This window comes from Pteropus vampyrus, unplaced genomic scaffold, assembly GCF_000151845.1.
Source record: "Pteropus vampyrus isolate Shadow unplaced genomic scaffold, Pvam_2.0 Scaffold74, whole genome shotgun sequence".
NCBI classification, from domain to species: Eukaryota; Metazoa; Chordata; class Mammalia; order Chiroptera; family Pteropodidae; genus Pteropus; species Pteropus vampyrus.
In genome coordinates, this window is record NW_011888855.1 from 6,605,997 (window position 1) to 6,633,238 (window position 27,242).

Below are 27,242 nucleotides of genomic sequence, written 5' to 3' on the forward strand. Positions count from 1 at the left end.
CCAGCTTGCCACTCCCTATCCACATGACTTTCAGTGTATCTGCTTCCTCATCCATGAAATGGGGGTAACACCTTTGCCCAAGTGTCACGAGGATGAGAGACTTGACATGAACTCCCTCTACCAGCCATTAGGGCCCGAAGATGCCCCTCCTCCACCAGGCTGCAGTGGCTGTCACGGTGCTTCCCGGGTGTGGGCTGCCCCTCCCAAGGCCCCCATCCTGTGATAAGAGAAGCCGACTTACAGGTCAGGGGCACAATAACTTGAAACACGCCAGTCACGACAACGTTTAACATTTTACTAAATCAATCCACACAAATTCCAAATTGCAAATATAATTAAAGACAACAGATTCTGTTCTGCCTTTTAAATCTTTCATTTTCAAATCCGTCATTAAGACAAAAAGTAAACAAAAATTAGGTCTGTGGGAAATTCATGATTTTTCTTCTTGAGGGGGACAAAAAGGAACGTTATAGTAAAAAGAACGCCACTGGGTGTACAATAAAGCACCACGACACACGGTTACAAAGCGGGCTTCCTGGATTCTGCCACATGGACGCTGCTCTCCCCGCTGCTCTGCATCAAGCAGGATTTCATTAAAATAAAACTATAAAATCTCCTAGGTTACACTAAAGTCAGACACAGTCTGGAACACAGTGCTTAACAACAGTAATGCCAACTATCAGTGCTAACGTAAAAACATTTTAGAAGGTCGAAAACAATTAAACTGGAAACCAAAACCTTACTTTCCCTAGATGAGCAAAATTGAAAATGAAAGGGTTCCCGCCTCCCAGTAGGACTGAAGGGGGTTTTGCTTTCAAATCGGAGGCAGGGGGCACGGTGTACGCTGGTTCTGTAGCTCCTCAGCCTAGTTGGCGTCCAGCTTGGCCATTTCCTGCACGTAGATGCCTATACTCTCGCTGTCGAAAAGCACGAAATACACTGTTTTGATGGAAGAGGACATCGTCGACACGAAGTAGTTGGAAATGGCCTTCAGAATCAGCTGAGCTGCCGTCTGCTTCGGGAAACCGTTCCTGCAGGAGAGAGAACAAGGGCTCAGCAACTAGGGAGGGCACGGTGGCCATGGGACCGCCCATGCCCTCCTGCCACCTCCCACCAGGAGGTCAAGGCCACGTGTGCCGCAGTGTCTCATGTTAGGTCAGCGTCCACAAGTGGTGCTGGGTCCTGTGGCTGTTCATTCACAGACGTGAGAAAACCTGGTGCCCACCAGACAGGGAAGGACAAGTAGGAAAATGGTCTTTGTACTCTCAGAGAAAAGTAGCCAGGACGTCCTCTGAAAAGTGATAAGCACGCAGACAGGATCCATGTTCTGCGGCACGTGGTGTGCGTTAGGCCATGCAGGCTCCCGCTTCTCTTCCCGGCACCGCTGAGACTAGCATGGGGCTTGGGACACGGCCCAGGCTCTCAGAGGCTCCCTGTGGGTCTCAGCCCCAGAGGATGGCTGGAGCTCTAGACCTGGATTTCATGGCCCCGCGGCCCAGCATCCACCCCCACCACCCACCAGCTTGTGCTACTACCCCAAGGGCAGGTGTCAGGGAGCTGTGGCTGCAGGGGCCAAGTGGGCTCTGCACCTCAAGGCTGGCATCCAAGTCTCCAAGCCAGACCGGTGTGAATTCACAGGTATTTCCATTTAAAGTAAATGTCACATGGCAATTTGGGGGGTACAGCCTCAGAACAAGAATCTAAACAAGAATCTGAAATCAAGACTAGGAATATTGTCACTCCTTGCTTCATGTGAGCCTGAGGCTGTTCCTGGTCAACACTGCAGATGCAGGACCAAGGTAACCCTGGAGGACAGTGGCAGTAACGTGGCGATGTGCCTCGTCTGAAGGGAATAACGTGGGCTTTGGAGCCAGTGGCCCTGGATTCAATTTCCTTTACTGACCCCAGTGTACAGCTAAGGATGCCGAGGGCGAGAGTCTGGGGCCAGCTCTCACAGGGGTATTTTTGTTCCTCACAGAACGATAGCCTTCAATCTGCTCTGAGCCTATGGACCTGCTGACACGCGAAGTGCTGGACCAACCTGCCGGTTCCAGCTGCGACTCTCCCTCAGATTGGGTACCTGCCGCCAGGTGAGAGGTTTCTTAGAACACTCCTTGCCTCACTAAGCGCCAAGAGTTCTGAACCACCGTAGCTGCCTCCCAGAGAGCCACATTCATTCTGTTGCCAGTGCTCAGAGCATTTCAGATGCACAGGAGAGAACCATTCTTGTGACGTGCTTTATTATCAAACATGGCTTCACCCAGTTTGACACTGGACCACTACTGCTGGATGCTTTAGAAGGGAAGTTCAGTCTTAGAAGACAGGGGTGTCACCCAGGGCATGTTCCCAGCCTGTCAGAGAAGCCAGTGTACATGGGATGTGACCCAGAGTTGTCGCTGCTCCATACACAGGTGGCTCACCTGCAAGGCAGCTGGCACACAGAGGACTGCCAGTGGGGACAGCAGGTCAGAGGTGTTCCACCTAGGACAGTGTCAGACAGACACAGCTTCCTCCTGAGGAGACCCTGGGGCTCTACCGCCAGAGTCAGGATGACTAACAGGTGGGCTGGGATGCAGGGAGAAGGGCTTTTCTGGGAGTGAGGAGGAGAGGTGGGGACCCCACGTGGCAGGTCATTCCCCTCACGCCCTTTCCCACTCTGGGATCTGTAAGCTCAGGCTGGGAAGAAGCTGTTCTCAACACACCTGGCACAGGTGCCTTGACTGTCTCCTGGAGTCAAGCATAGAGATAGGAGGTCCAGAACAGGACACACTCAACCTTCTGGTTTTGGGGGCATCTCTCTGGTGAGCATGTTCCCAGGGGAATGTACGCAAATGAGTGTCGTGGGGAGCCCAACTCACCCTTGTGGGGTACAGAGGGGTACAGGGGCTGCTCATCCACTAGGCCCCAATCACGAGAGAGGTACCAGGCCAGCTTTTTCAAAGGGGTATACAGACAAAGGGTCACAGAGTCACTGGAATAAGGGCCCATTTTAAGTGTCTCACAAAGAGCAAATGTTTATTTTCCTGCTGTAAATCCAGCTGCCAGAAGGAATCATCAGATTAGTGATCCCATTAGTTTCCTCTAGGTGAGAAAAGCCTGGAGAGGCAGCAGCCAGTGGCCAGATGGTGGAGTGGGGGACGCAGGGACACAGAGAGGCTGCAGCAGCACAGGGAGCCACTGCTAGAGGCAGCCGGACTCGGTCCCTGGGAGCTCCGAGGGCTTCCAGACCAGGCAGAGCTTGGTCTGCAGATGTGGCTGGATGGGTCGGGGCTGAGCAGGGCTGTGAGAACTTGCTGTCCACACCGGAAGCCCAAGACCCTGCTCCACCAACTCCAAGCTGACCGCACCCCCGCCCCCCAACACACACACAAGGGTGCCCTCCCGCCCGTTTCTGCCTTACACCTGCACACATGAGCTGGGCTGAGGTGAGGGTCTGTGGAACTTCCTTGAGGAGCCATCTGTTGTGTGGTGTGATGGTCATAGCCTGTCCCCTCCCATATCTACAATACAGGGTGAGGCCTTAGGCCCCTCTGTCCTAGCCGAAGGCCTCCCCAGAGCCCCAAACACTTGCTAGTCACTCTTGCGTGCACCCAGCACTTTCTGACACAGACTTCCTCCCATAGGTTTTCCATTCCTCTGCCTGCGACCCTTGAAAAGGACTGTGTTATTCTCAGCAAAAACATGTCCTTTCCTGTCCCTCGACATCAACAATTTTCAACATGGGCCTGTGGGAGCGCAGGCTGCCGTGCTCCATGCAGGGTGTCTGACTCAGCAGGTATGGGACCGCCCTTCAAGACCCACTGTTCTATGTGGAGCCAGCACAGACTTTATAATCTGGGCTCACAGGGTAGGCCCGAAGGCGAAGAGCCAGCAAGTGGAGAAAGGTGGGCATCAAAGGTGTTCAACCCGCAGTGCCGCACCTGCATGCCCTACTGTTGATGCAGTGCGAGCTGGTTTGGCCTTGTCCTTCAAGGTGGCTGATGAGTGAATGTGAATCTGATTTGTTTCCAGGAAAACCTCTCATTGATGAACCCGACCCTCTGTGCTAGGCAGCCACAGCCTAAAGCAGAAACCCAGCTGTGGGACTGTGGCCACAGTGGACTACCCAGGCCACCAGGAAGGAATGGAGGTAACCATTTTCCTAATGTTGCAGGTGGGCCCTGGAATATCTTCCAGTGGCTAGTTAGAAGCGTTCGTGACATGTGGAATGTGCAGATAGATACTCTCACAAGACTGCTTGACACTCAGAACCCTACGTTCTCAAGACAGTGGCAGCTGTGGCACACACAGCCTGGAGCCGCTGGATTTGAGACTGGGCACTGTCTCTGTGCCTTGTTTCCCCGTCTGGTGAAATGAGGTAGGTAATGAGTACCGAACAAGGTAATGTACAGAGTCCTCAAGTAATAGTATGATCTGTAAAGTAGGTGGTCTGGAAGGGTCTTTTTAAAGATTCATACAGTAGAAAACTGTCTCCCTACCCCAGGACCCATGACAGCTATGACTGTGTGACTCCTGCTGTCACTGTTAACAACACTGGCATGAGGCTCCCAGAGAGCTGCTGTCTGCGTCTGTGATGCCCAGTCCTCTCAGAGGGCTGTCAGCCATGACTGCTGGCATGCCGAGGTGTGGCAAGGACACAGGTGGGCATCCCTGGTGCAGCGCTGGTCAGCTCCCAGAGAGCTGTTCGCCAAGGGCATCTCCCTCATCTTTCGGCGTCTTGGCTGGCTGGGCTCCCATGCTGGCTGCATAGGTGCAGCCCCTCTGAATGCTATCTCTGCTTGGCCACGTCTTTGCGCCTTCCTCCCTCATCTTAGGGCTACCGCCTCTGTGACAGTCCTAAGCCGCACTGTGTCTGCCTTCCACCTCTCCCAAGACACATCAAAGCAAAAGGACAAGGGCTTCTGCTCTAGAGTCAGATTCGGGTTTGAATCTGACTTAGATGGGGCATTAACCTAAGAATTAAGAGATCTCAGCTGGAAAACAGACACCTCAAGGGTACAGAGGTCGATGACCATAGTGGTGATGATGTGGACACTGCTGCCCCCGCGAGGTGGGTACCCTTCTACCCCACTCGGCCCTGACCTAGCCTGCTGCAGTTACAGCTTTGCCTTAGGTTCCTCTGCGGCCAAGTGCTTCACATCCCCTATGGAGTTTATATTAAACTTTGACCTTTTTCTGCTCACCTTGCTGTGAACAGACTGAAGTCACTCCACTTGTGTCTGGGATAGCCTTTCCCAGTGTCTTGGGCCTCAGTTTCCCTTAGCTGGTACAAGGGGACCCCATGCGCTATCTCTGTCTGCTACCTTCTTGAGTCAGCCTGCTCAGTGACAGCTGGGGACCGTACACATTGGTTGCTTGTCCTACCATTCCATCTGGATGACAGAGATTTGGTTTATAAGGCCTCTTCCCAGAAGAAGTTTCAGTTCCATCAGCTCTGCTGGCCCCCTCGTATGGGGCGCTGCCAAGTGTCCTTGCTCCTGGGGAGCCTGCCCCTCAGGGCTGAGCAGCCACACAGGAATCCAGGCCCAGAGCTGTGCTGAGCAGGCTGGGTCCTGGGGGTAGGGAAAATCCAGGTGGATTTTCTGGAAGAGACAGACTGGAGCATGCCCTGGAAGGCTGGGTAGGAGTAAACATGGATTCCAGAAGGAGTCTGGTTTTCTTGCCAGGTCAGTCCACTATCTGGGAGATGGGTAGGGCTGCATGTCTTAGAAGCTTGAGTAACTTGGGAAAAATGTCACCATGTCTAAATACTCTTCTGCTAGGATTAGGTCTCCCTCGCACCATGCTCCCAGGCCCCTCCACTTTTCCATCTTCTGGCTTTGAGCAACTGACTGTCTGAAGTTGCCCCAGGTGGAGGCTGCTCCAGCCAGAGGTAAAGATCAAGGGGTTCTGAGCTGAGAGGGAGAAGCTAAAATTCAGAAGGAGATGATGATGGGCCCTCTGCCCCACAAGGCTAGAGAGGAGCTTGGGCAGCATAACCCAAAAGCAGCCTCTTACATTCTCTCACTCCAGCGCTCACGTGTTTTGGGTTAATATGTTTGTTTTTGTTCTTTATATTTCTCTTCTAAGGCTCGTGCTCAGCAGCCAGTGAGGCCAATGGCTGTGCCTGGGCAAGTGGTGTTTCCAAGGCTCCCTAAAACCTACTCACATAGTGTGCAGGAAGTGGGGTGATGTTCTAGTGGGATATGAGGGGGTGGGGTAGGTTTGTTGACAAGAGTTCCATGTGCCTAATATCACAAGCCTTGAAGCCAAGGACCTCTGATCAAAATCTGGCCCTACCAGGTGCAAGCTGTGTGACTGCAGGTGAGTGACTTAACTCCTCTAAGCTTCCATTTCTCTGCCTTTGTATGGAATTAATAAGTGCCCACCTTGCAGGGTTTTTGTGAGAGAATTCAGATGAAGGGTTTAGCATGGTGCCTGGGACTCAATACCCATAAATGGTAACTTGAAAAAGACAAACAGGCTTTCCTTTTAAGCTCATAAATCTAAGGAGAGTTTAATCAAAGCCCCAAACTAGCTATTCCCTCTGTACTGCCCCTCCGGAGAGGGGTCGCCCCCTAATGTCAAACAGAACTGAGGGAGTGGGGGTACCCATAAATATTGTGACCAGAATTTGGCCAGATGCCGGACAGAGGTGGCTTCTCGAGGCCGTGGTTACACTCCTGGGTCTCTCTGCCTCCAGTGGCTTTTAGGATTGGCCTGGAGGTGGATGGGCTACAGGAAGGGAGCGTGGGGTCGTGGTCGTCACCCACATGCCCGAGACGCTGGGCCTCAGCTCAGAGAAAGTAAGCCCACTTTACCAACATGTTTGCATTTATACTGTTTTAATTCCAGCGTGACTTATATGCTGGAGACACTGGATGCCACAAACAAGCTGTTTTATTTCCCCTCCTAAAACCCGCTGTGATTTACTGGCCGGCTCTGGTGTAATCCCATTCTTTACTCATGAAAGAGAGGGCAGCTGTTTACACGGTGCTGTGGGCAAGGTCTGCCCGACAGATGTGGGGCTGGGTGGCTGTGCACATGTGCTTACCGTTGGAATTCCGCCCTCTTAAAAGCTTTCAATTGATTATTTCTTAAAACTTTTACTCCATGAAAAATGTAAATAAGTTTGTAATAACAGATGGTCTTTTATGAGAATTACTTTTATGCTTCAATTAGAAATTTCCCAATAGCCATATGAAAAAATGTGAAACTATTACCTCCAATAATGGGCCCCTATTGCTTCTCTCTTCGGAAGCACCTTTCATCAGAGTAGATCAAAGTGCATCCGAAACACTAATTAACTGAACCTCAGAACCATCTGTGAGGAAGGGCAGTCCCCAAAGTCTTGCTGGCTGATACAGCAGGCCAGGGACCGAGAGAGTGATTCATTTACCAAAGGTCGCATGGCAGTGCAGTGCCAAGGAACAGACCTTCTGTGAGATGTGGGAGAAGCTGGCTACTTATGCTCGGATCCAAAAGTATTTTGTAAAGAAAAGGCCCTGAATTGGCTCTGGGCCTGACTAGCGCCTTATGGAACCCGGGCTGCCTCTGCACAGCCCCACTTTCCTTGGGTAGTGTGAGCGGCTGGTGGCAGAGACCCAAGCAGGCTCACAATGTGGATGGAAAGCCCAGGTGTCGCTACCAACTGATGGAGCCCTGGGCTCTGGCCGCTGTTGGGCCCAAGATGCCAACAGCTGCAGCTCTGGAGACCGGTTTCCCTTTGCTCACTGCCCAATCTGGAGTGAGCCTTCCAGAGGCTATGACTTAGACCCTTAGCAGGGAGGACCCTCAGAGGTAGCCTGGCCCCAAAAGGCCCTTCCATCCTCATCACAGTACAGAGTTCTCAAAGCCCTCTCCCTCCGAGAGCCCCTTTCATTTCCAGAGCAGCCTTGAGATGAGGGATTACTCACTTTTCATGAGGAATTTGGGCTCGGAGCGGGGTTAATTTATGTGCCATCTCCTCAGCTGGTTAGTGGCTGAGCCAGGACTCAACTCCAGGCCTGACCTCATATCAGAGCACAGTGCTGCTCTGATAGGCAGGGACCCAACAGGTTATTTCTGGCATCTGAGGCGTGCAACCCAGGAGGTGGTGTGGTGGGCTGCACATGTTCAAGGACTACACTCACCCCGTAGTGGCCCTCATAGTCTCAGTGAGCCCGTCTGGGGATATCACAGGGTGGGGTAGGCCCAGCCCTGTTTCACTTATATGATTTGCCTCTTGGTTCCACTGGGTCCCATGACCTCCTTAGCGGCAGTGAGACAGGCAGAGAAAGCAGCTGTGCGGAAGTGAAGGACACTTGGGAATACACAGGTGAGAAGCAGAGGGCTTTACCCAAAGAAGCTGCTGTTTTGGGGACAGAACTGTAACATACCCACAGGCTGGTCCTGGGAGGGATGCTCTTAATTATATCCCTGCATTCACACCTCCCTATCCTCCCCTCAACCTGAGCCTTAAGTATCCTTCAAGATTCACTCTCTGAACCCTCATCTCTGATGATCCCAGTACTCTGAGGTCACCTTCTGTGACATTTGCTGTCACAACTGAAGTTGTACATTGTCCTTGGGCTTCCCGTCTCTCTCTCTCTCTCCAACTGTCCCTCCCCATTGCTTAACGTTTGCATTCTTCTCTATTTCTCACTTCTGGTTTCCTAGATGAAGGCAAGAGCCTGAAAGCAGCCTCAGTCGACCTTGTACACAGAGCACCACAATTACGGACTAAATATTCAGAGAAATACATCCTCGACCACCATGGTAACATGCTGGGTGCCCTTACCTGCCGCTGCCAATAGATGGAAACGCAATGGATTTCAGTTTCTTATCATCTGCCAGGGCCAAGCAGTTCTTCACTGTCTTTTCCAGAAGTTCCTCACACTTGTCTGCACCCCAGACTGGACTGTGACAGTGGATCACAAACTTGGCGGGCAGGCCGTGGCCTGCGCTGACAGCGGCTGGAGGGAATGAGACAGGAACAGTGAGTTTTACCCCTCTGCAACGCACACAGCACAAGATGTCAAACACAGACCCACTTTCCAGCTACGGTGTGTCTTCCTGGGCCCTCCGATGGCCTGTATCCAGGGAAGGCTACAGCTGCCTGCTGCACTGTGATTCAGTGTAAGCTGGAGCTGGAACCTGCTCATCAGTTAGTCCTCTCACTCAGGAGAGATGCTAAGCCAGGACCCACCCTTAGAAAGTTGGCATGAGGATGCATCACTACCAGGAATTTTAACCAAGACTGTATTAAGCTTTCCCTCTACCCTCCCCAGAAGGCAGAGCCTTAACCATCTAACTTGACCAAATGTGTCAGAATGTTTGCAGCCTCAAATTGCTTGCCTTTTGGGGTCTCCAACTCTCTTTGTTCATGTGGATGGATTCACGTGCATATATAATTATGATGTATCTATAAATTTCCGGACACAGTTCAGGATAAACCTCTTCAGAAAGCAACCTGACTAGCATGTCTGCTGCCCTGTTCTTCCTCACCAAGTGATCCTGTTTAATTTTGACAGAATTAGACTGTTTTTAGGATGGAACTGTTTTCTTTTCCTAGAAGAGCCTTTCTCTCGCTACATATTTCCATAGCAGACAAGCCTCTCCAGGTTCACTCTCCATTTCTGCCCCTTGTCAGCTCCTAAGACAGTGGCCTTGGGTCTGCTACTCACCAGGAAATGGAACATGCCAGCCCGGTGTCTCCCAGAGCATGTTCCAGGACACCTGTTCCCACAGATGCAAAGAAGGTGGTTCTAGGTCCCAAGGGCTGGGTGAGTGCTGCCTGCTGGGCTTCCATAGAAGAGCACACTAAAATCCCACAGCACTGTGACAGTAAGACACCCGAACTTTCTGGTTTGTTTCCTGAACCCATTTTGTGGGGAACACCCATCAGTCTTATCCAAGAAGTAAAGGGTGTTAGGTTTGAGCCACTAGTAGATACTGGAAAAGAGTGATTTGTGGGTAGTGTCTCATGGCGTAGTAGAAACAGCTCTGAACCAAGAGTCACGGGTCTAAGTGTGCGTCTTGGTGCTGCTTACTGAGTGGTACAGGATCTCTGGGCTGAAGTGTTGACCTACAGAAACCTAAGATCGGGGGTTTAATTCACAGTCTGTCCACTGGAGAAGTCACTGCTAAACTACACATGGAAAAAGACTGGAAAGAAACACGTTAACAGTGATTATCTTTGGACACTACAGCAGGAGTATGGTATGTTTCATTATTGCCATCTTTGTACTTGTAAAAGTATTTTTAAAACTTTCTAAAATAAATCTTAAAATCAAGAACAAAATGTGTTTTTGTTATTAAAACAAGCAAAGATATCTTTAGCCATGCTAAATCTAATGCATTTGTACCAGGTGAGTGTGGTCAACGGCAAGCAGCACCAGGGCCACCTCTGGTCACACCTCATGTGAGGGTCACCAAATGGGCTCGAACTGGAGCACCAATGAGAAGGCTCTCCGGGCTGGCACAAAGGCCACAAGCCCCTGGTGGGTGGTTCGTGCTGTGCGTCCTCCCCTGTTCCAGGTGGAACTGTCTTGAAGAAGAGCTGGAAAATTGTGCCCCCATCCCATGTTTCATCGGCTGAGCAGAGGTCAAATGCAAAGAGCAGCACAGGGAATGCCACCCTCTTATCCCCACCAGCTCCATGACTAGCCCAGGCTGGCTCGTCATGTGTAGTCACTGGGGAAAGAGGGGTACGGCCTGGTGTACCCTCTAGGAGAGGGCTTGTGTGGACATCACAAAGTGATTGCTGATGCCCATTAGATTAACATTCATTTTAAAAACAAACAGGATTTGAACATGTAATGGGCATTGGGGACCATCTAGTAAGAGAAATCAGAGCCCCAAAAGAGGACGAGAATGGCCTCCCAGGCCCTCAGGAGGCCTTCTGTCCACCTGAAATTCTAAAACTCAGGCCAGCAGCAGTAAGAAGTACTCCGCCTCTAAGTTCCTAGCGATATTTCCCCACATCGGTTTCAAGTCATTTTCTTACCCCCTGTATCATCAAAGGTGTAATTGGTAAATGAGAAATGTGTATTCATACTTTTTCTATTAGAAACATAGCTGACTGAATAAAAATGACTAATTTGCATCTCTACCAGCAGTTGTGCAGATGGCTCATATCACTATCTCCAATTCTCAGATCTTAAATTTGCCAAATTCTGCTTCTGTAATTCCTTGAGGTCTAGTCATCAAACATTTAGAAGCTATTTTAAGTAATAAAAAAAATCAGAAAGGCAATTCTCACAGCCTTTAAGCTCCCCTGACAATTTGCATGTGACAAAAGTCTAACTTGTAAAGCCTGATGGCTTTCCCCTGCCTCCACTCAGAGACACATTTGCACTGCCACCTCTGAATTCCAAGTTGTCTCATAAAATGGTTTCCCTAACTCCGCATGTGCCACAACCAAGTAAACTGGGTGCTTCTTCACCTTACCTCCAGCTACTTCCAAGGGCCCGTTCTTTTTCCGGAGCTCCAGAACAGCTTCCACAAACTCCTTGCCACCTTTCTTCTCCAGCGTGTTTCCTAGACAAGGACAAGATGAGGTCAGACTGCCATTCTGGTGTCTCAGGGCACATACAGACACTTATTAGCATGTCAGATGATTACATACTCTGTATGATCTGACCAGCTAATTTCCATATGGCTGCAAAACAGGAGCTAAGCTTTGGCTGGGTCACAAGAGTAAGATTTAGAAGGGATTCACCATTGGCCAGTCATCACTGTGGCACTACAACCCCTTATTTGGGGGTGACTCAGGGTGATCCTGGATGAGCCAGAGATAGGAGATGCTTGTTTTTTGCAAGCACGCCTGTCCTACACGCTTTTTACTGGCGTGAGAAACCAGATGGTGCTGGCTTCCAAGGCTGATGCCTCCCTTGGATTTTCTTCTCTGTCTCTAGAAAGAGCCCCCAAATAAGGAGGTTTTAGAGAAGCATACCACACTCCCATCAGGCAGCTATCTCTCCTCTTGGCCACAGGCCCAGAAGAAAGCGTTTGGCTTTGGCCACCTTTGGACCAGCATCACCACCATGCTTAGTTCCAGTTTTGCAGCTTTGACGTCATGTGTGAATACAAAAAAAAAAAAAAAAAAAAAAAAAAAAAAAAAAAAGAAAATGGCCTCAGACACTATTTCCTTAATTACACTAATGATTCAGAATCATTTTAGGTAAAAGAGAGCAACATCAGAAGAAGAGCTTAAAGATGAATGTGTATTACATAAAAGCTTGGAAAGAAGGGTGACCATTTAGGATCAGATTTAAAAAACAATCCAATGGAAGGAGGGAGTACCTTTTCTTGTACATTAGGGTACTTGCTAAGTAATCAGTTTCTGCTCTGAAAGTCAGGTTCCCAAACAGGACCCCCAAGGCTGTAAGGTCTGGAGGGTAAATGCCTCGTGTGGAACAGCAAACAGCAAGCAAATTGAGAGATAACATCACCTTTTAAAGTTTGGCCAGATTGGAGTCTCAGTCTTCCTTAAGCTCTTATTCCTCAGTTTTGCACATTTTAAAGTACTTTTCCTCACAAGAGGACAAAATACTCCCCTTAAGATTCACCGTTTGTCTTGGAAAATTCAAAGTGCACCTGGCACATTCTGGGATGGTTCGGTCAGGGTGCTTCGGAATGCACCAGCCCGAATTCTCTCTGGATTCACTCTGTAATGACTCAGGCTGATTATATTAGAGAAACCTGACTCATTTGTATTCTCAAGCTAGAGGGGTGAACTGACCCCAGGAAGTGTCTGGAAGGAAAAGAAAACAGCCTGGGCACTGTCACCAATAAGACAGCACCAGGGCTGACAGCACGCACTGACCTGTAAGCCGCCCGACTGTAGGCAGTCTGGGGTGCGTGAATGAACCTGACCGCAGGCTGTCACCCACAGGAGCTCTCTCGGCTGTCTAAGAGAAGGGTTGGCTTTCAGAGACATTAACTTGGGATCCTTAAAGTGGGGATCCAGCGTCCCTCATTAGCCCAGACCACCCTCATGCCTTCCCGTTTTGGAAAGCAGTGAAGTAGGCATTAAATGGCTGGAAGGGCAGCTGCTGCATGTTTCTGACAAAGTTTAGCCTCAGAGACAGAGACGCAGGCTGAATGGGCTTGAGGGAGCAGGTTTGGGCCTCATGGCCTGGAGACCACCAGGAAGTAGAGACTTTTGAGGATACATCCCAGATGAGTGAGGCCCAATTACAGATTCACTTGAAATATCTGTGCAACCAAGAAAAATGAATCCACTGGATTCCAAATGCTGCTGCCCAGCTATACCAGCTCTAGCCTTCTCTCCTAACCCAGTCTCCAGCTTGAAGGAGGGAAATAAATGTGCTCTAGGCAGGACTATTTCAGGTCCTCGTTCTCCATCCCATGTACTCTTTGGGGAGCCAGGAAATTTGGACGGGAAAATAAAATCAGTCCTGTATTAATACTACCAACTCCTTTCTAAGATATAAACTATTAAGAAAATGGGCTGATTTGTAATTACAAGGCGTTTTTATCTTAGGAAGAGTGTTTACTTTAAAATTTTGACTTATAATTAAATCTTGCTTTAATTAAAAGTGAAATTTGCAAGATAAAATACACTTAATGCATTTCCCAAACTTAAAAACTGAACCCTAGAGTGCAGGCAATCCACCCAGTCAGGACTTGACTCCTACACACACATATGTATGCACATGTTCATGTAGACACACGTGTACTTTTTAACAAGAAACAGGCCCATTTCAACTGTATTGTCAACACTCTTAATGTAACACTCTCGCTTTTTAGGCTTAACTTCAGGGTTAATCATAAAGCAATTGGCTCATCTGCCCCCAAGCATAAACGTGTTACTCCCACGAGAACAAGGACATTATTTCATGCTTAGAAAGCAGGCATGAGTGTCAGTGTTCAAAACAGCCTAAGCAAAAATTTAGGCTTGGACAAATGTCAGGCTCAGCCTGTGGTCTATTTCACTGTTAGAAAGAACTTTTGATGGGTAAAGTTAATCACTGGGGCTAAGCATTCCTGCACTCGCATTCCTTCTTCCAGCGGTCTCGGGACTCAGGAATTCACACCAAAATGAGAAATGGAGGGATTACATCCTAGCTTCCTCGTTTCCCCTCTCACACATCAAAGTGGGAGTTGGACCCAATTGAGACCATGTATGAATATGGTTGATCACTGGTTTTGTAGTATAACGGAAATCTGGGTTCAGTACTAGTTTGGATTGGTTCACCAAGAAAAAGCACTGAGGCGGGCTTTAGAAGACCTGGATTCTGGCCCTGGCACAGTCTTTCTCTTTAGCCAGTCAGATTGTCTGAACTGCTTGAGGTATTTTTCCGGCTGTGACAGTGTGAGTGACGTGACCTTGGGCAAGCTCTCGGACCCACATTACTGAGATGTCACCAAGGCTATTACATGTTTACCCTGTGCATATCAGTGGGTTGAGGACAAGCAGAGCAGAGGGAAAAACTCTAGCATTGTCATTATTCCAAGGAGGCCAGTTCTGGTCACAGTTCAGGAAGGACTGGGCTCTTGGGGTAAGGGGAGCACACAGTTGACTCTGCCTGTGACCCTCCCAAAGCCTTCACGTCTACCCCGTAGGGTGGCTAACCCTGCAAACACATGCCTTCCATGGCTGCAGGTCACTAATTCTCCTCTCCCTGGGCCCAGGTGAAATACTTTTACCCAGGAAGTTTCATAATTTCCATTTCACCAAAATTCCTGGATGGCAGCATGAACTCAAGCCTTAGTTACTCATGGCTGAAAGATAAGTCTTTAGCTGTTTATTTTCCTTCAAATGAGTATTTCCTTCCCACAAAGCTTTCATTTGGTTTAAACAAAATATCTCTCTCTCAAGCTGCCTGACTTATGAGCTATTAAATTTCTCTGAAATCTTGTCAAATGAGCGTTTAGTCACCTAAGGCCTCGTTGCATTTTGGCCTGGCAGACCTGGAAGGTCCTGACTTTCCATCCAGTTTGTCTTTCCATCTATGTCTGAAATCCAAAATGCCCAGGAAAGCAATTAGCCCAAATCACAGTGGCTAGGGCAGACTGTGACATGAAACAGAGCTGGACAGCCAGAGATCGCTAAACTGTTGCATTTCCAGTATCCAGGACGCTCATGAAAATCCTAAGAGCCTCATCCTTCAAGATGACTTCACTTTTGTCCTTATTAAAAAATGTCTCCATTCTCTCTGGAAGCTGGTGTTTGAATCTACACTCAGAATGCTCTTCTCGGGACCAGCTCATCTGCTGCAAAAATCATAAACATGAGAGCGAGACCATAGGCAAGCACTAATCATAAGCCAGACACAAAACAGGGTGCTTTGCTTATTACATTCTTTAGTGCAATTCTCACTATTACCTCTATTTTATGGATAGGGGAACTGAGGCATCGAGGAGCTTACTAGCCTAGGCCCCATAACCAGTAAATGGCGAGGTGAAGATCCAAGCTCCTTGTACCCAGCTCCAGCCCTGTGCTTTTTTGCCATCACACCGATGCCCCTTCATTATATAAGCAATTCTTAGAGCAGGGCACTGACACTCCTGCAGCAAGCTGGCAGCCGAGGCACTCGGCACCCCGAGTGCTCCCTGCCTCACCTCTCCCCCCCTTAGCTATTCAACACCAGAAGCCAACCGATGACCCCTGTCAGCTGTGGAGAGAGGGGAGGGTGTTCTGAATCTAAGAGAATGTTTCTCAGCAGTGGTCTAGGGATACCACATCGGAATGATGTGACTTTCACGCATGGAAGATCTGAGAACCCCTGAGTGTGGGAGAGTGTTCTGAAAGTGCCCCTGTGGGCACCTGAGGCTTTAAGGCCGTTTCCAGGAACGAGGTGCTTCTGACACAGAGAGAGGTGTGTGGGACAGAGGGCTGTGCACAGGCAAGCCTGCCTGTCTGGTCCACAGAGGACACAGAAGTGGTACTGGATGCCACTTGGCCGATTTGGATGCATCCCCTTGCAGATGAAATTATGTGTGAACCCAGTCTCCATTAAAGCTGTGCCTTGTGAAGAAATGAAGAAATAATGTTGATGAACCAGTTTCCAAACCAGAAGCGTGCCCATTTGTGAGCTGCATGATGCACCCTGGCTGACAGCTAGCTGTATTTCTCGCATTCACAACCCGAGGATGAGAGACCTTGAGAAGGTCGACCTTGGGAAGGTCAGGACAGCTGGAAGTGTGAAATGAATGCAGCCCTGCATAGCTGTCAAAGGATCAAGCTGTCTGCGGTGGCCGACTGACCATGCACACACACACTCGGCAGCACCCAGCTAGGCATTACCTACTTCACCACCGGTGTAGAAGTCAGTGTTTGTCGGGTGAACGACAGCCTCACTGTCGATCGAGGCAATGTCAGCCTGTACAACTTGCAACTATAACAGGTAAACAAATGTATATCAACTGTGTTGGACCGAGACCCACGCACAGGCACATTCACTAACGCCCCATGGCAGGGCTGGCCTACCTGGTCGATTCCAACATAGGAGCCCAAGGGGCAACAGTCCACGAAGTGTGCGCACATGTGGATGGGGGTGAGGAGGAGGAATATCAAATGTGACATGGTGAAATCAAACATTTGAATGACAAGTCCAAAAAAAGAGAAACACACATGAGATCATTTCCAAAGGTTTAAAGAAATAACAAAACAACGAATGCCCCATTTCACTTTGCAAAAACCTGTAAAACTGGCACCCCACTGAGAAGGCTACTAAAACATGGTGTCTGCTTTTTTTAAAAAAAATGTGGACTATGAGGCCAACCAAAACAATAAGTTTCTCCATTTTGTCAGCTGCAACTTTCCGGGCTTGATTTTTTTTCTTGTGACACTCATCGGTTTACCTTTAAGGGACATCTCTTGAAAACTGAGAAAACAGTATAGGTATGCAGAGAGGGTTGTCTTTATTTTTTCCCCCTCAATGTATAAATGTATAAAAACATTTTTCCAGGCCTAGCTCTTATTCTAGTTAATCTATTTTTATGTATTTTGCATATAATAGGATAGGATCCTTGCTTTTTTCTAGTGTGTGGCCTTTTTTTTTTTTTTTTTTTTTAAGAAAGTACCTATAAAAGGCAGTTGGAAAACAAGCTCGAGTAGGGCATTCTTGAATCTCAGTTCCCATGTCTTCAGCTCACTACTATACCCGTTTGTGTAGGTCAGGCCTGGATTTTGGAACGAGCCTCTCTCCCAGAAAGGAAATCTGCCAACCCTCGAAGGCAGCCCAAAGTGGGAACTAAAGGCACACAAAATGCACATAGGTCAGTATCAGGCATGAGGCTGCCTTAGTGTGTGCATCGGCTGGCCTGCTGCCCCTGGCAAGGCTCACAACTAAGAGGACAGGAACCTTTATGGTGCCCATGACAGTTCCTCTATGTTAATGAAGCCACAGAGTGGGACACCTGAGGGGTAACTCTAAGCTGGCCCTAACCCGCCACCCTCCTGAGTAGGGAGACCTGGTGGCTCTGAGGCATAGCCTTCCTCCATAGGAACTGGCTCAGAAAGAGATATTGCCCTTCTAGCCAAATAATTCGTGAAGGTGGCACTCAGTCATATACTGTTTTCAGTTATAAATAGTTGAAGAAGTGACAATAGGTGGTAAATTTGGGGGAAACCAATTGACTGGTAGATTAAAGACAGCTTAATTGTATATTGATGCAGTTCGTCACCCTTTTCAGGGGACTTCATTCAAGCTTTGTTTAAGCATCATTTCTAATTAAGGCTTAAATGGAGAAACTACTGTTTTGTAGTTACCTGAGATTTTTCAGTTCTAAAAAAACAACAAAAAAAACCACATTAAAAAAATCCCCCCAAGTAACCAGCAGTCAGTATGATCATTATGGAAGAGAATTTAGATGGCGATATATTTACAATCAAGGAAAAATCAGCCAATTGTAGTAAATGAAACATCGTTTCCATTTGGAATGGCCTGGAGTAAGTAGACATCCAATGTCTACACTTAAACATTCATCTTGGATTTGGGAATCTGACTTGACCACCTGAAGTTTGAGAAAACAGTCTAAATTCTGGGTTCCATAACTTTTCACCTGACAGCTGGTGGCGCCAAACCCCATCCCCAATTACCTAGGTCATCTTTAAGGTCAATGTCAGCATTGGTAGGATTGATTATGGCCTCCACCTCAAAGCCGGCTAAATTACTGATTTCACTGTGAATAAGGTTCAGCTGAAAAGAAAAGCATGAGGTGGGAAATAACAGGACAGCTGGGAAGTCACAGAGAAGTGAGCCTTGGGATACAGATGAGGGCAGTGAACTGAGTGCACTGAGTGCACTGAGCTCAAAAGGGAACAGGGAGTTACTGGCTAAAGTATATCCACTTTTAACAGAAGACTAAATGTCAGGATGCTCATAGGAAGTAAGCTAGGCTGGGGGTCCAGAATCCGTTAGTTGATGCTTGGGGCAAAAGAGAGGCATAAGCCACATGGGACTGGTGGATCCACTTCCCTTTAAAGGAACTTGTGACCTGGGGGCCAAAGAAAAGCAGCTGTCAGGACCTTCAGTCAGAGTGCTCACTGTTGGGGCAGGGGTGCTATATGTGACTGTCCTCTTTGAGCACTGGGATGGTGCGGAAGTTGCAGCTGGTTTGGGCAAACCCCTACTGGCCATGGGTCTTTAAGGCTGTCACTAGCACCATGACTACTGGCTGGCTGGCTCCCTGCCCTGCTTAGGGGTGCCAAGGAGCAAGAGTGGTCTGTTGCTCAGTAACAGCTAATTTTACATGTTATTAGTCATGTAATGCTGAAGTTCTGATGAAACCCAGGAAGAGAAATAGCAGTTCTCTAGCGAGACGATGTCTTTTAAGTGTTTTTCTCCTTGTTGGTGAGGTTACTCTGATGCCTAATGGGTCAAGCATTTTCCTTTAGTGAGTTTATGAGTACCCAATGAACTGGCTTTTCCTAAAGAGCCACTGAATGTCCCCCCTCTTCACTGTTTTTCTGCTTCCATAGCAACCTTCAGTATGAGAGGAATCCTAAGTTCTAGACTTGGCTGTTGGAGGGGCAATGGGAATTTGCTGGCCCAGGGAACTACTGTCCTGGGTCCTATTCTTCCCCTTCCTGTTCTTAGGCACAAATGCCTGCAGCAAAGTACTCTGTCTCAATGGAGATGCTCACTCTTCAGTGATATAAATTCCTAGCAGCTGCAGCGAAGAGCAATGCCTAAGAGCCCCCAGAGGAGCTGGTGCCCCAGACGACTGAGATCCAGACTGGAAGAGCTGACTGCAGCATGCAGGGCCCAGCAGGGCAGAAGCCTTTGTCCAGGCTCTCACTCCAAGGCCACTTGGCAGGGAGACTACTCTTGGCAACTGAACTCCAAGTCGCTCAATTTCTGAGGCCAAACACTTTGTTGAAAACAAAACTGAACAAAAAAACTAACATTCTAGAAGCATCCGAAATATAAACCCACATTTCCCATTCCTAGAAGCAGTCAGCAGATTCTCAAAAAAGGGATCTGATAAAATTAAAAGTCATCATCCTTTGTGAGAAAACAGGTGTAGAGATAAATTTGGTCACATGGCCAGGGAAGGACTCTGGCTAGGCCCTGTCACAAAGCAGTGGTCTGCATTTTTCGTTTAGACTCAAAGGGAAAAGAGGAACAAGTTTTCTTCCTTGGGCTTCTCAGGACCAGTGGGAAAAAGCTAACAGTGAGATGATCATGAAGAGAGACGCAGCTCCTCTGTACATAGTAAGACCTATGCGCATGGGGTACAAACGAGTCATGTATGCACGCCTGAAGAGGATGCACTGCCTAGTGGACATGTGAATAGGCCTAGTAGGGGCAGAATAGATGCCCAGTCCTACGAGGCCCCAGCCCTTACCCCCAACCCCTACCACTGTCCAGGGTCAAATCCAACTGGGTCTCTCAGCCAAAGGGGCATGTAGCTGGTAAAAGAGATTTCTGGGGAACTCTGAAAATTCTCAAGTTTAGCCTGATTTTCCAGGAGAGAAGAGGGTCACTAATGATTTCAGAATTTGAATAAGGTGACCTTCTTTGCCTCATCATTGAGAAAGTGGAAAACTAAGTTTTAAACCAAAGCACAGAGAATTTAAAATATCTGTGAAGATTGTTGGCCACTGGAATGAATGACTAAAGGGTACTGCTAGTTATAGAACAGAATGGGGTCCCACTTGGCTGTGGAGTTGGGAGAAGCGAACTTAGCCAAGTGTCCTTCAAGATCCTTTCCACCACTGGGACCTGATTATCCTAACTTCAGCTGGCTCTGCTGTCACCTCTGATGTCCATAGCACCCCTAAGTGGTTATGCCCGCGTTAACCTGTTCTCTACACATGATGTAAACTTTAGAGTATAAGCTCCTTGAGGACGAGAGTAGGTTGCCTCCTCCCCCAAGTGCCACACAATGCCTAAGACAATGCTCAGGTTTCTATAGGCACACAAATGGATTTGGAATTAAATGTCCAACATCCTGACATAATTTTGAGATGAAGGAACATCCCCCTTCCTTAAAGCAGAACTAATGGAAGTGGCAAGTCGGGAACCAGGCCCTTGGCCTGGCTTGTACCTGAGATGGCTCAGAGACAACCTGGTCATCCTGAAAAGGAGGCTGGCATCCATCACTTAGGACAGGTCAAGAGGTGGCCTGCCAATAATAGGGAAGGATCTGGTGGCTTGGAGCTACTGGATGGACAACCAGGCTGCCTTGATATGACCTACTTGGCTACAGGATAGTACGATCCTATTTTTTTAAAATATGATATGAACAGAAATTCAATTTTAGGAAATGAAAGTTATTATTAAAGATTATCCGAAGGACTTGCTTAGTCTGGTCTGTAATTGTCAAATTTTGGTGTCTCTCATTCCCTCCTACTAGACAGGTAGAGAAAGGACTGGCCAGTCTTATTTCCCTGTGCTAGTCACATGAAATGCAACTCTTTTCCTGTACTCAGTCTACTTCAGCTAAAGAGGATGGAAAAGGCAGTGTCCTCCATGACACTGATTCTAAATCCCTCCTGGAGAGTCGTGTTCTCTCTGTGGCCTATCCTCCTGCCCTCACCTCTGGGATGAAGACTCCTTTATCTGTACTATGCTGCCCACCCCGATTCCCCCAGAAGCCTCAGGCATGGTGGTGGTACATGGTGGGTTTCAGGTCAGAACATGTCACATAAAGATAAGAACACATGTGGACACTGCTGGAGGCCCAGGAGCTGAGTCATCACTCTTGGTGGCTTCATTAGCTTCCTAAACTGTCGCAGACACCAATCGTCAGCCACAGGATGGAAAAGGGGTAATGGCCTTTCTCACAGCTGCTTCAAGAGCCCCTTCTCTCCTTACGGTTTTCCAGCCCTAGGACTAATGTGTCTGGATCTGAGGGAGAAAACCCATGGGACCACATCCCTGCCTTTGGTGGCCTGCAGGGCTGTGGCTGCTGGAGGGCTACAACTACAATCCAGACAGCCAGGGAGGTGTGAAGCCTCACTCATACCCTCCTTACGCTGCCTTCCCAACTGCCTCAAATACTACTGACCCTATGAAATTTACTACTTCTGCACAGATTTATAGAAATACACATTGGCAGTGGGTTTTTATTTTTGTGTTTTGGAAATAAAACCACTGGGTTTTCAAATCTCTGAAAAGGGGCTGTGATATCTGATAAACCACAAAGCAAAAACATTTAGTCAGTTCAGAGTCGCAGCACTGTTTCCTCTTTGAAAATAATTCAACAGTGTGTGTGAACATTGGGTAAAATCATCGAGTAATGAGGGTGATTATTCCTGGACTTCAGTATGTGAAATACATCAACAACCACCACCAGATCCCATGCTCCTAAGCCCGGGCCGCTTTCCTCTGTGAGTAGCTTAGCAACCAGGCCTTATGCGGCTACAGGGAACACTTCTCTTCTTTCACTTCTCTCCACCCTAGCTTGTTTGCAATATTCAAGCCTCAGTTTCATTGTCACAGGTGGAAAAATAAGACTCATAGAGCACGGGGTACCATACAGTCATCGTCCTAAAGTACCATTCTGAAACATTTCCTAAAATCCAAGTCACAATGTTCTTTGTGTAAAAAATTCATATGTGTCAGTTTGACTCTTGCCCCTTTTGCACTACATGCCATGACTTTTACCTGCCAGTAATATCCGATAAAGGGCCAGAAAAAATTGCTTCAAAATAATGCTCCAAACTATAAATACTTGGTCCCTCTGCTGCACACTGCTTTCTAATACTGGTGCCCAGGCTGACCACATTTGGGGGAACACAGTTTACTAAAGGGAATCTGCAGTGCTAGAACTGGGGGTCCCTCATCCTGGATGTGGAAATATTGGGTCATTAAGCTGTAAGCACATTTAACACGAAGGACAGTGTCATGGCCACTTGCTGTTTTGTTCTCATGGCTGACATTTAATTGCATGCTATGGAAAAAAAGGTCATGGTCTGTCTGGTTCTGCCCTCAGCCCCTTCTCTTATAGTTGATCCCTCTATACCGGGTTCCAGCTCAACTAATCCTTTCAGATTCTCCCTCCAAAAGTCGAGACATCAAACAGGCACATTAGTGTCATTTATCAAACCCACTTCTTCTATTTCCTCTGTCATGAATAGTATTAGATGACATATCTGTAAATGATTACAGAGTATCAATACTTCTCTGTAGCCCTTTCCTCCCCAGCATTAGCTGGATTTGTACTTTCTGGTACTTTCATGCCTGTGGCACCTGGTCTTGAGGTCTGAGATCAGGTGTGCCCAAAATAGAGAACGTGCTGCTTGGTTGCAGAGGAGCTAGCAAGGTATCTGCAGTCTTTGTGGACTCCCTTCCAGAGCCCAAGTGCAGCAGAGCTCAGACAAGGCCCTGATCCAAGATCAAGAAGGGCAAGAAGGGCATCTCCATTGTAGAGCTGGGTGCTGCTATTTTGGAAATGTTTGAGTTTATCCACCAAAGGATGTGAGGAGTTCTGACCCAAGGCTGGCTTCGGAGTAGCCAGCAGCGGGGAACAAGAAGGATATTGGGAAGGGAAAGGACAGGGTCAGGGCGCCCAAGGGTAAGGTGGGGGAAGGAGTGAGGGAGAGGGTGGCCCCAGAGACTGAAGTGTCCTACCTGCTGAACAGGCTTTCAAGTCCTAGCTAATTGTCTGAATTAGGGATCTAAAGCACAGAGGAGCTAGTCCCAACTAGCAGGCGTTTCACACTTTCATTTAAACTGAAGCAATTTGGATGACAGGTCACATTAACTTTCAATATATTCCCCAAAGGACACGTTAAAGGGTATACACAGAGACCCAGGTGGCTGCCTTCACTGCTGAGCTGGAATTTTTTAAACAAATAAAAAAAAAATACTTTAAACAAAAACTGTCAAAAGCCCCAGACCTTAAGATGACAACTAGTGCTGCTTATTTTCCTTAGAAAAATGCATACAAAATACAGATAGTGTTTATAAGATGTAAATTGTAATGGTTATTTGCTGGAACACAGAGTCCACCACAGAAATTACATCATGAGAGCCTGCCCCAGTGACAAGAAGGGGGAGAGGAGGAGGAGCACTTGCGATGACGTGAGCAGGACTGTGTCACTGAGACGCAAAAGAAAGCTGACAATGAGGCTCTAAAAATGATGCAACTTCAGAACCAAGTTGTTAACCACATTCCAACTAGACACCATTTACATGGAAGGTCAAATTCATGCCTTTAATTTTTTTAAATATAAGATTAAAATTTAAATTAAAGGAAGTTTAAATTCCTCTTTCTCCATCCCAATTTTAGTGTTAATAGAGAAAGATTAACTTTCACTCTCAGGTCTTAAAAGCTTTTGCATCATTTTTATTTTCAACAAAAGTGAATTATCTTTTACAAAACCATGGCGTCCTGGCAAAGTTGCATCACTGGGGTAGCTGAAAATATATTGCCCATGGTTAACAAAACCAAACGACTGGCTCGAAGAGTTGTCAGGCAGCTCAGCGCATCCTTATGTACATCCAGAAACAATCCCACCCCCTGGGTCAGGGGCTCTATCTTCAGCGCCCGCCAGGAGTGAGCTGCCCACTGGATCTTTCCTTTTCCAGGACCCAGTTTTAACTTGTCTTTCCGGCCACAGCTATATGATGACCAGGTTATCCCAGATAACAGCTCCTTCCGAAGACTAACTGGGGTGTACCAACCCCCCACAGGAGCCTTTCCCTCTTCTTTACCATTACCTCCTCTTCCTACCTGCCAGTCTCCCCTCAGCGCTCCTGCCATGGCCCTCCCTGAGGCCCCTCCTAAAGCCACCCCTACCCCCTCTCTCCGCCCACACCCATGAGGTCCGTACTGCTCTTTCCCAGGCCCGCGAGCTGACCAAGGCTGCACATTTGCCTACCTTCTGGCCCAGGAAGAGGCTCTTGGTGGAGAGGACTGTGAAGCCGTCGGCGGGCGTGCCCTCGGTCGTACTGTCGGCACTGGCTGCCTTGCTGACTTCTCCCTGCTTCTTCTTGCACAAACAAAGGAGTCAGAATGTGGCTCACACCGGCAAATACCCCAGGAACCTAGGCTTTTCTAATAGGAAGCAGCTCAGAGGCCTTGCCCATAATACTCAAGAGAAAACAGGGAACTAAACCCCAAGCACTTTTCAGCTTTTCTCAAAGTGGGGGCTGTGGCTTATTTTGAAGTACAAGAGTTCTACGAAGAACATTAAATTGTACTTTCAACACTTGATAATATTTTTTAAAAAGCTATTTAAAGGCAAAATTTTACAACAATAACTTAGAACACAACCATTTTCATAAATTTAGACCCAGTAAATGTCTCTTAATTAAGGGTCTTTACTTCCTAGATATCTGTACAGTATTCAAATTTGAGGAGGAAAAACAGTTTTAGGTTATTAGTTCTTCTAACCTCCCCACCCCAGCCCAGAAAGTAAGACTCACTGGCTTTCCTTCACTAAAACCAGCATTAGAGAAGGATCCACATGGTGGCTCTTGGGGAACCCATCTGTCCCCTGGAGACTCACCCTGCCCCTTTGGTAGGCATGGATCTTGGCATGCTCTTGGGCCTCTAACCAACATCACTGGGAATAAAATATATGTACCCTGGGGTTCCCAAGAGTTTTCCAAGGGGTATGGTGCATGGATGGGTTTAATCAGTCTCCAGATCCTCAACTTTCTGATGTACTTTTTCCTAAAACTGCCCTGCCCTAAGAGTGACCTACACCTGTGGTCACGGTTTCATGCTGGGTCTCCTTGCACAACCACCCGTCTCCCACTTTCCAGAGTAAATATTCGAATGATGCACCACTAAAAAAGCAAAGCATGACTTTCTCAGTCTTTTATACATTTCTGTTAAGGACAAGGGATGTATTAAAAATTGATATTTTAAGTTATTTGGAGATTTTCTGCAGATATACTGTAGAGTTAGGATAGTGGGAATAATGGCAATTTTTTTGGTTTAGACACTAAACCTTTTCCTTCCCCCAATTATCCTGAGGGAGGGTTCAGTGGGAGTAAATGAAGAAAGTAGGACTTCCCCACTATAGTCACAGCCAGTCCTCACAACCCTTCAGACAAGAGTCAGTCCTACACACTGACATGCCAACAGCACTCAAGGCTCAACTACAACAGAAAGGCACACACAATCCACACAAGGGACAGCCCTAGAGCACCCAGATCAGGTAAACAGCAAGACTGCGCCACTGGGCCCCACAAAACACCTACTACACAAAGCCACTCTGTCAAGACTGAGAAATATTGCTAGGCAACCTAATATGTAGAAATAAACACAGGGAGTCAACCAATGAGGAGACAAAGAAACATGTACTAAATGAAAGAGTGGAACAAGACACATTGAGACAAATAAAAATTAAAACACAACCACCCAAAATCTATGGGACATAGCCAAAGCAGTTCGAGGAGGGAAATTTATAACAACACAGGCCTACCTCAAGAAACAAGAGAAATTTTAAATAAACAATCTAGCCTTACACCTAAGGGAACCAGAAAAAGAACAGGAAACAAAGCCCAACGTGAGTAGAAGAAAGGAAATAATAACGATCAGAGCAGAAATATATGAAATAGAGTCTAAAAAAATAGAAAAGACCGATAAAACCAAGGGTTGGTCCTTTGAAAAGATAAACACACCCGATAAAACTTTAGCCGGATTCATCAAAAATGAGAGAACCCAAATAAAATCAGAAGTGGAAGAGAATAATAACTAAAAACACAGGGAAAAAAGGTTTAATAAAAAATACTACAAACAATTATATGCCAATAAACTATACAACCTGGAAAAAATGGATAAATTCCTAGAAACACACACTCTTCCAAGGATAAATCAGGAAGGAACAGAAAATCTGGACAGACTGATAATTGCTAATGAAATTTAATCAGTAATCAAAAAACTCACAACAAACAAAAGCACTGGACCAGGTGGCTTCACAGGTGAATTCCACCAAACATTTAAAGAAGAATTAATACTAACACTTTTCAAATTATTCCAAAAAACTGAAAAGGAAGAAAGGCTCCTAAACTCATGAGACCAGCATTACCCTGATACCAAAACCAGTCAAAGACATTACAAAAAAAAGAAAATTATAGGTCAATATCCCCAATGAACATAGATGCAAAAATTCTCAATAAAATATTAGCAAATCGAATCCAGTATCGCATTTAAAAAATCATACACCATCATCAAGTGGGATTTATTCCTGGGAAGCGATGTTGGTTAAATATCTGCAAATCAATTAACGTGATACACCACATAAATAAAGGATAAAAATCATATGATTATATCAATAGATGCAGAAAGGGCATTTGAAAAAAATCCAACATCGATTTATAATAAAAACTATCAGCAAAATGGGGAATAGAAGGAATATACTTCAACATAATAAGGGCCATATATGACAAACCTACAGCTAACATCATACTCAATAATGAAAAGCTAAAAGCTTTTCCTCTAAGATTAGGAATAAGACAATGATGCCCACTTTCACTTTATTCAACCCAGTATTGTAAGTTCTAGCCACAGCAATCAGACGAGAAAAAAAAAGGCATCTGAATTAGAAAGAAGTAAAACTGTCATTATTTGCAGATAACATGACATTATATAGACAGAAGCCTAAAGAGTACACTAAAAAGACATTAGAATAAATCAATTCAGTAAAATAGCAGGATAAAAAAATTAACATTCAGAAATCGGTTGCATTTTAATACACCAATAAACTATCCAAAAGAGAAATTAAGAAAACAATCCTATTTACAATTATATCTAAAAGAATAAAATACCCAGGAATAAATTTAACAAAGGAGGTAAAAGACCTATACTCAAAAAATAAGACACTGAAGAAAGAAATTGAAGATACA

At 46.9% G+C, this 27,242-nt stretch overlaps 1 protein-coding gene across 8 annotated transcripts in view; it reads right to left on the bottom strand.

Moving 5' to 3' along the window:
• Window positions 1-274: 274 nt before the first annotated feature.
• LOC105293587 (core histone macro-H2A.1) overlaps window positions 275-27,242 on the bottom strand; it is a 65,010-nt gene continuing 38,042 nt past the window's right edge. Inside the window, exons 4-9 of one of the 8 annotated variants that reach the window (XM_011362345.2) lie at window positions 24,266-24,373; window positions 16,239-16,325; window positions 12,788-12,872; window positions 11,410-11,499; window positions 8,759-8,933; window positions 275-1,031 (exon numbers count right to left, since the gene is read on the bottom strand). In XM_011362345.2, the coding sequence (XP_011360647.1) occupies window positions 866-1,031; window positions 8,759-8,933; window positions 11,410-11,499; window positions 12,788-12,872; window positions 16,239-16,325; window positions 24,266-24,373 (711 nt within the window). In that variant the 3' untranslated portion in view covers window positions 275-865. Of the gene's footprint in view, window positions 1,032-8,758; window positions 8,934-11,409; window positions 11,500-12,787; window positions 12,873-16,234; window positions 16,326-18,031; window positions 18,132-24,265; window positions 24,377-27,242 lie in introns of all 8 variants that reach the window. The other 7 variants (XM_011362344.2, XM_023531934.1, XM_011362350.2 and 4 more) reach the window with 7 other exon arrangements.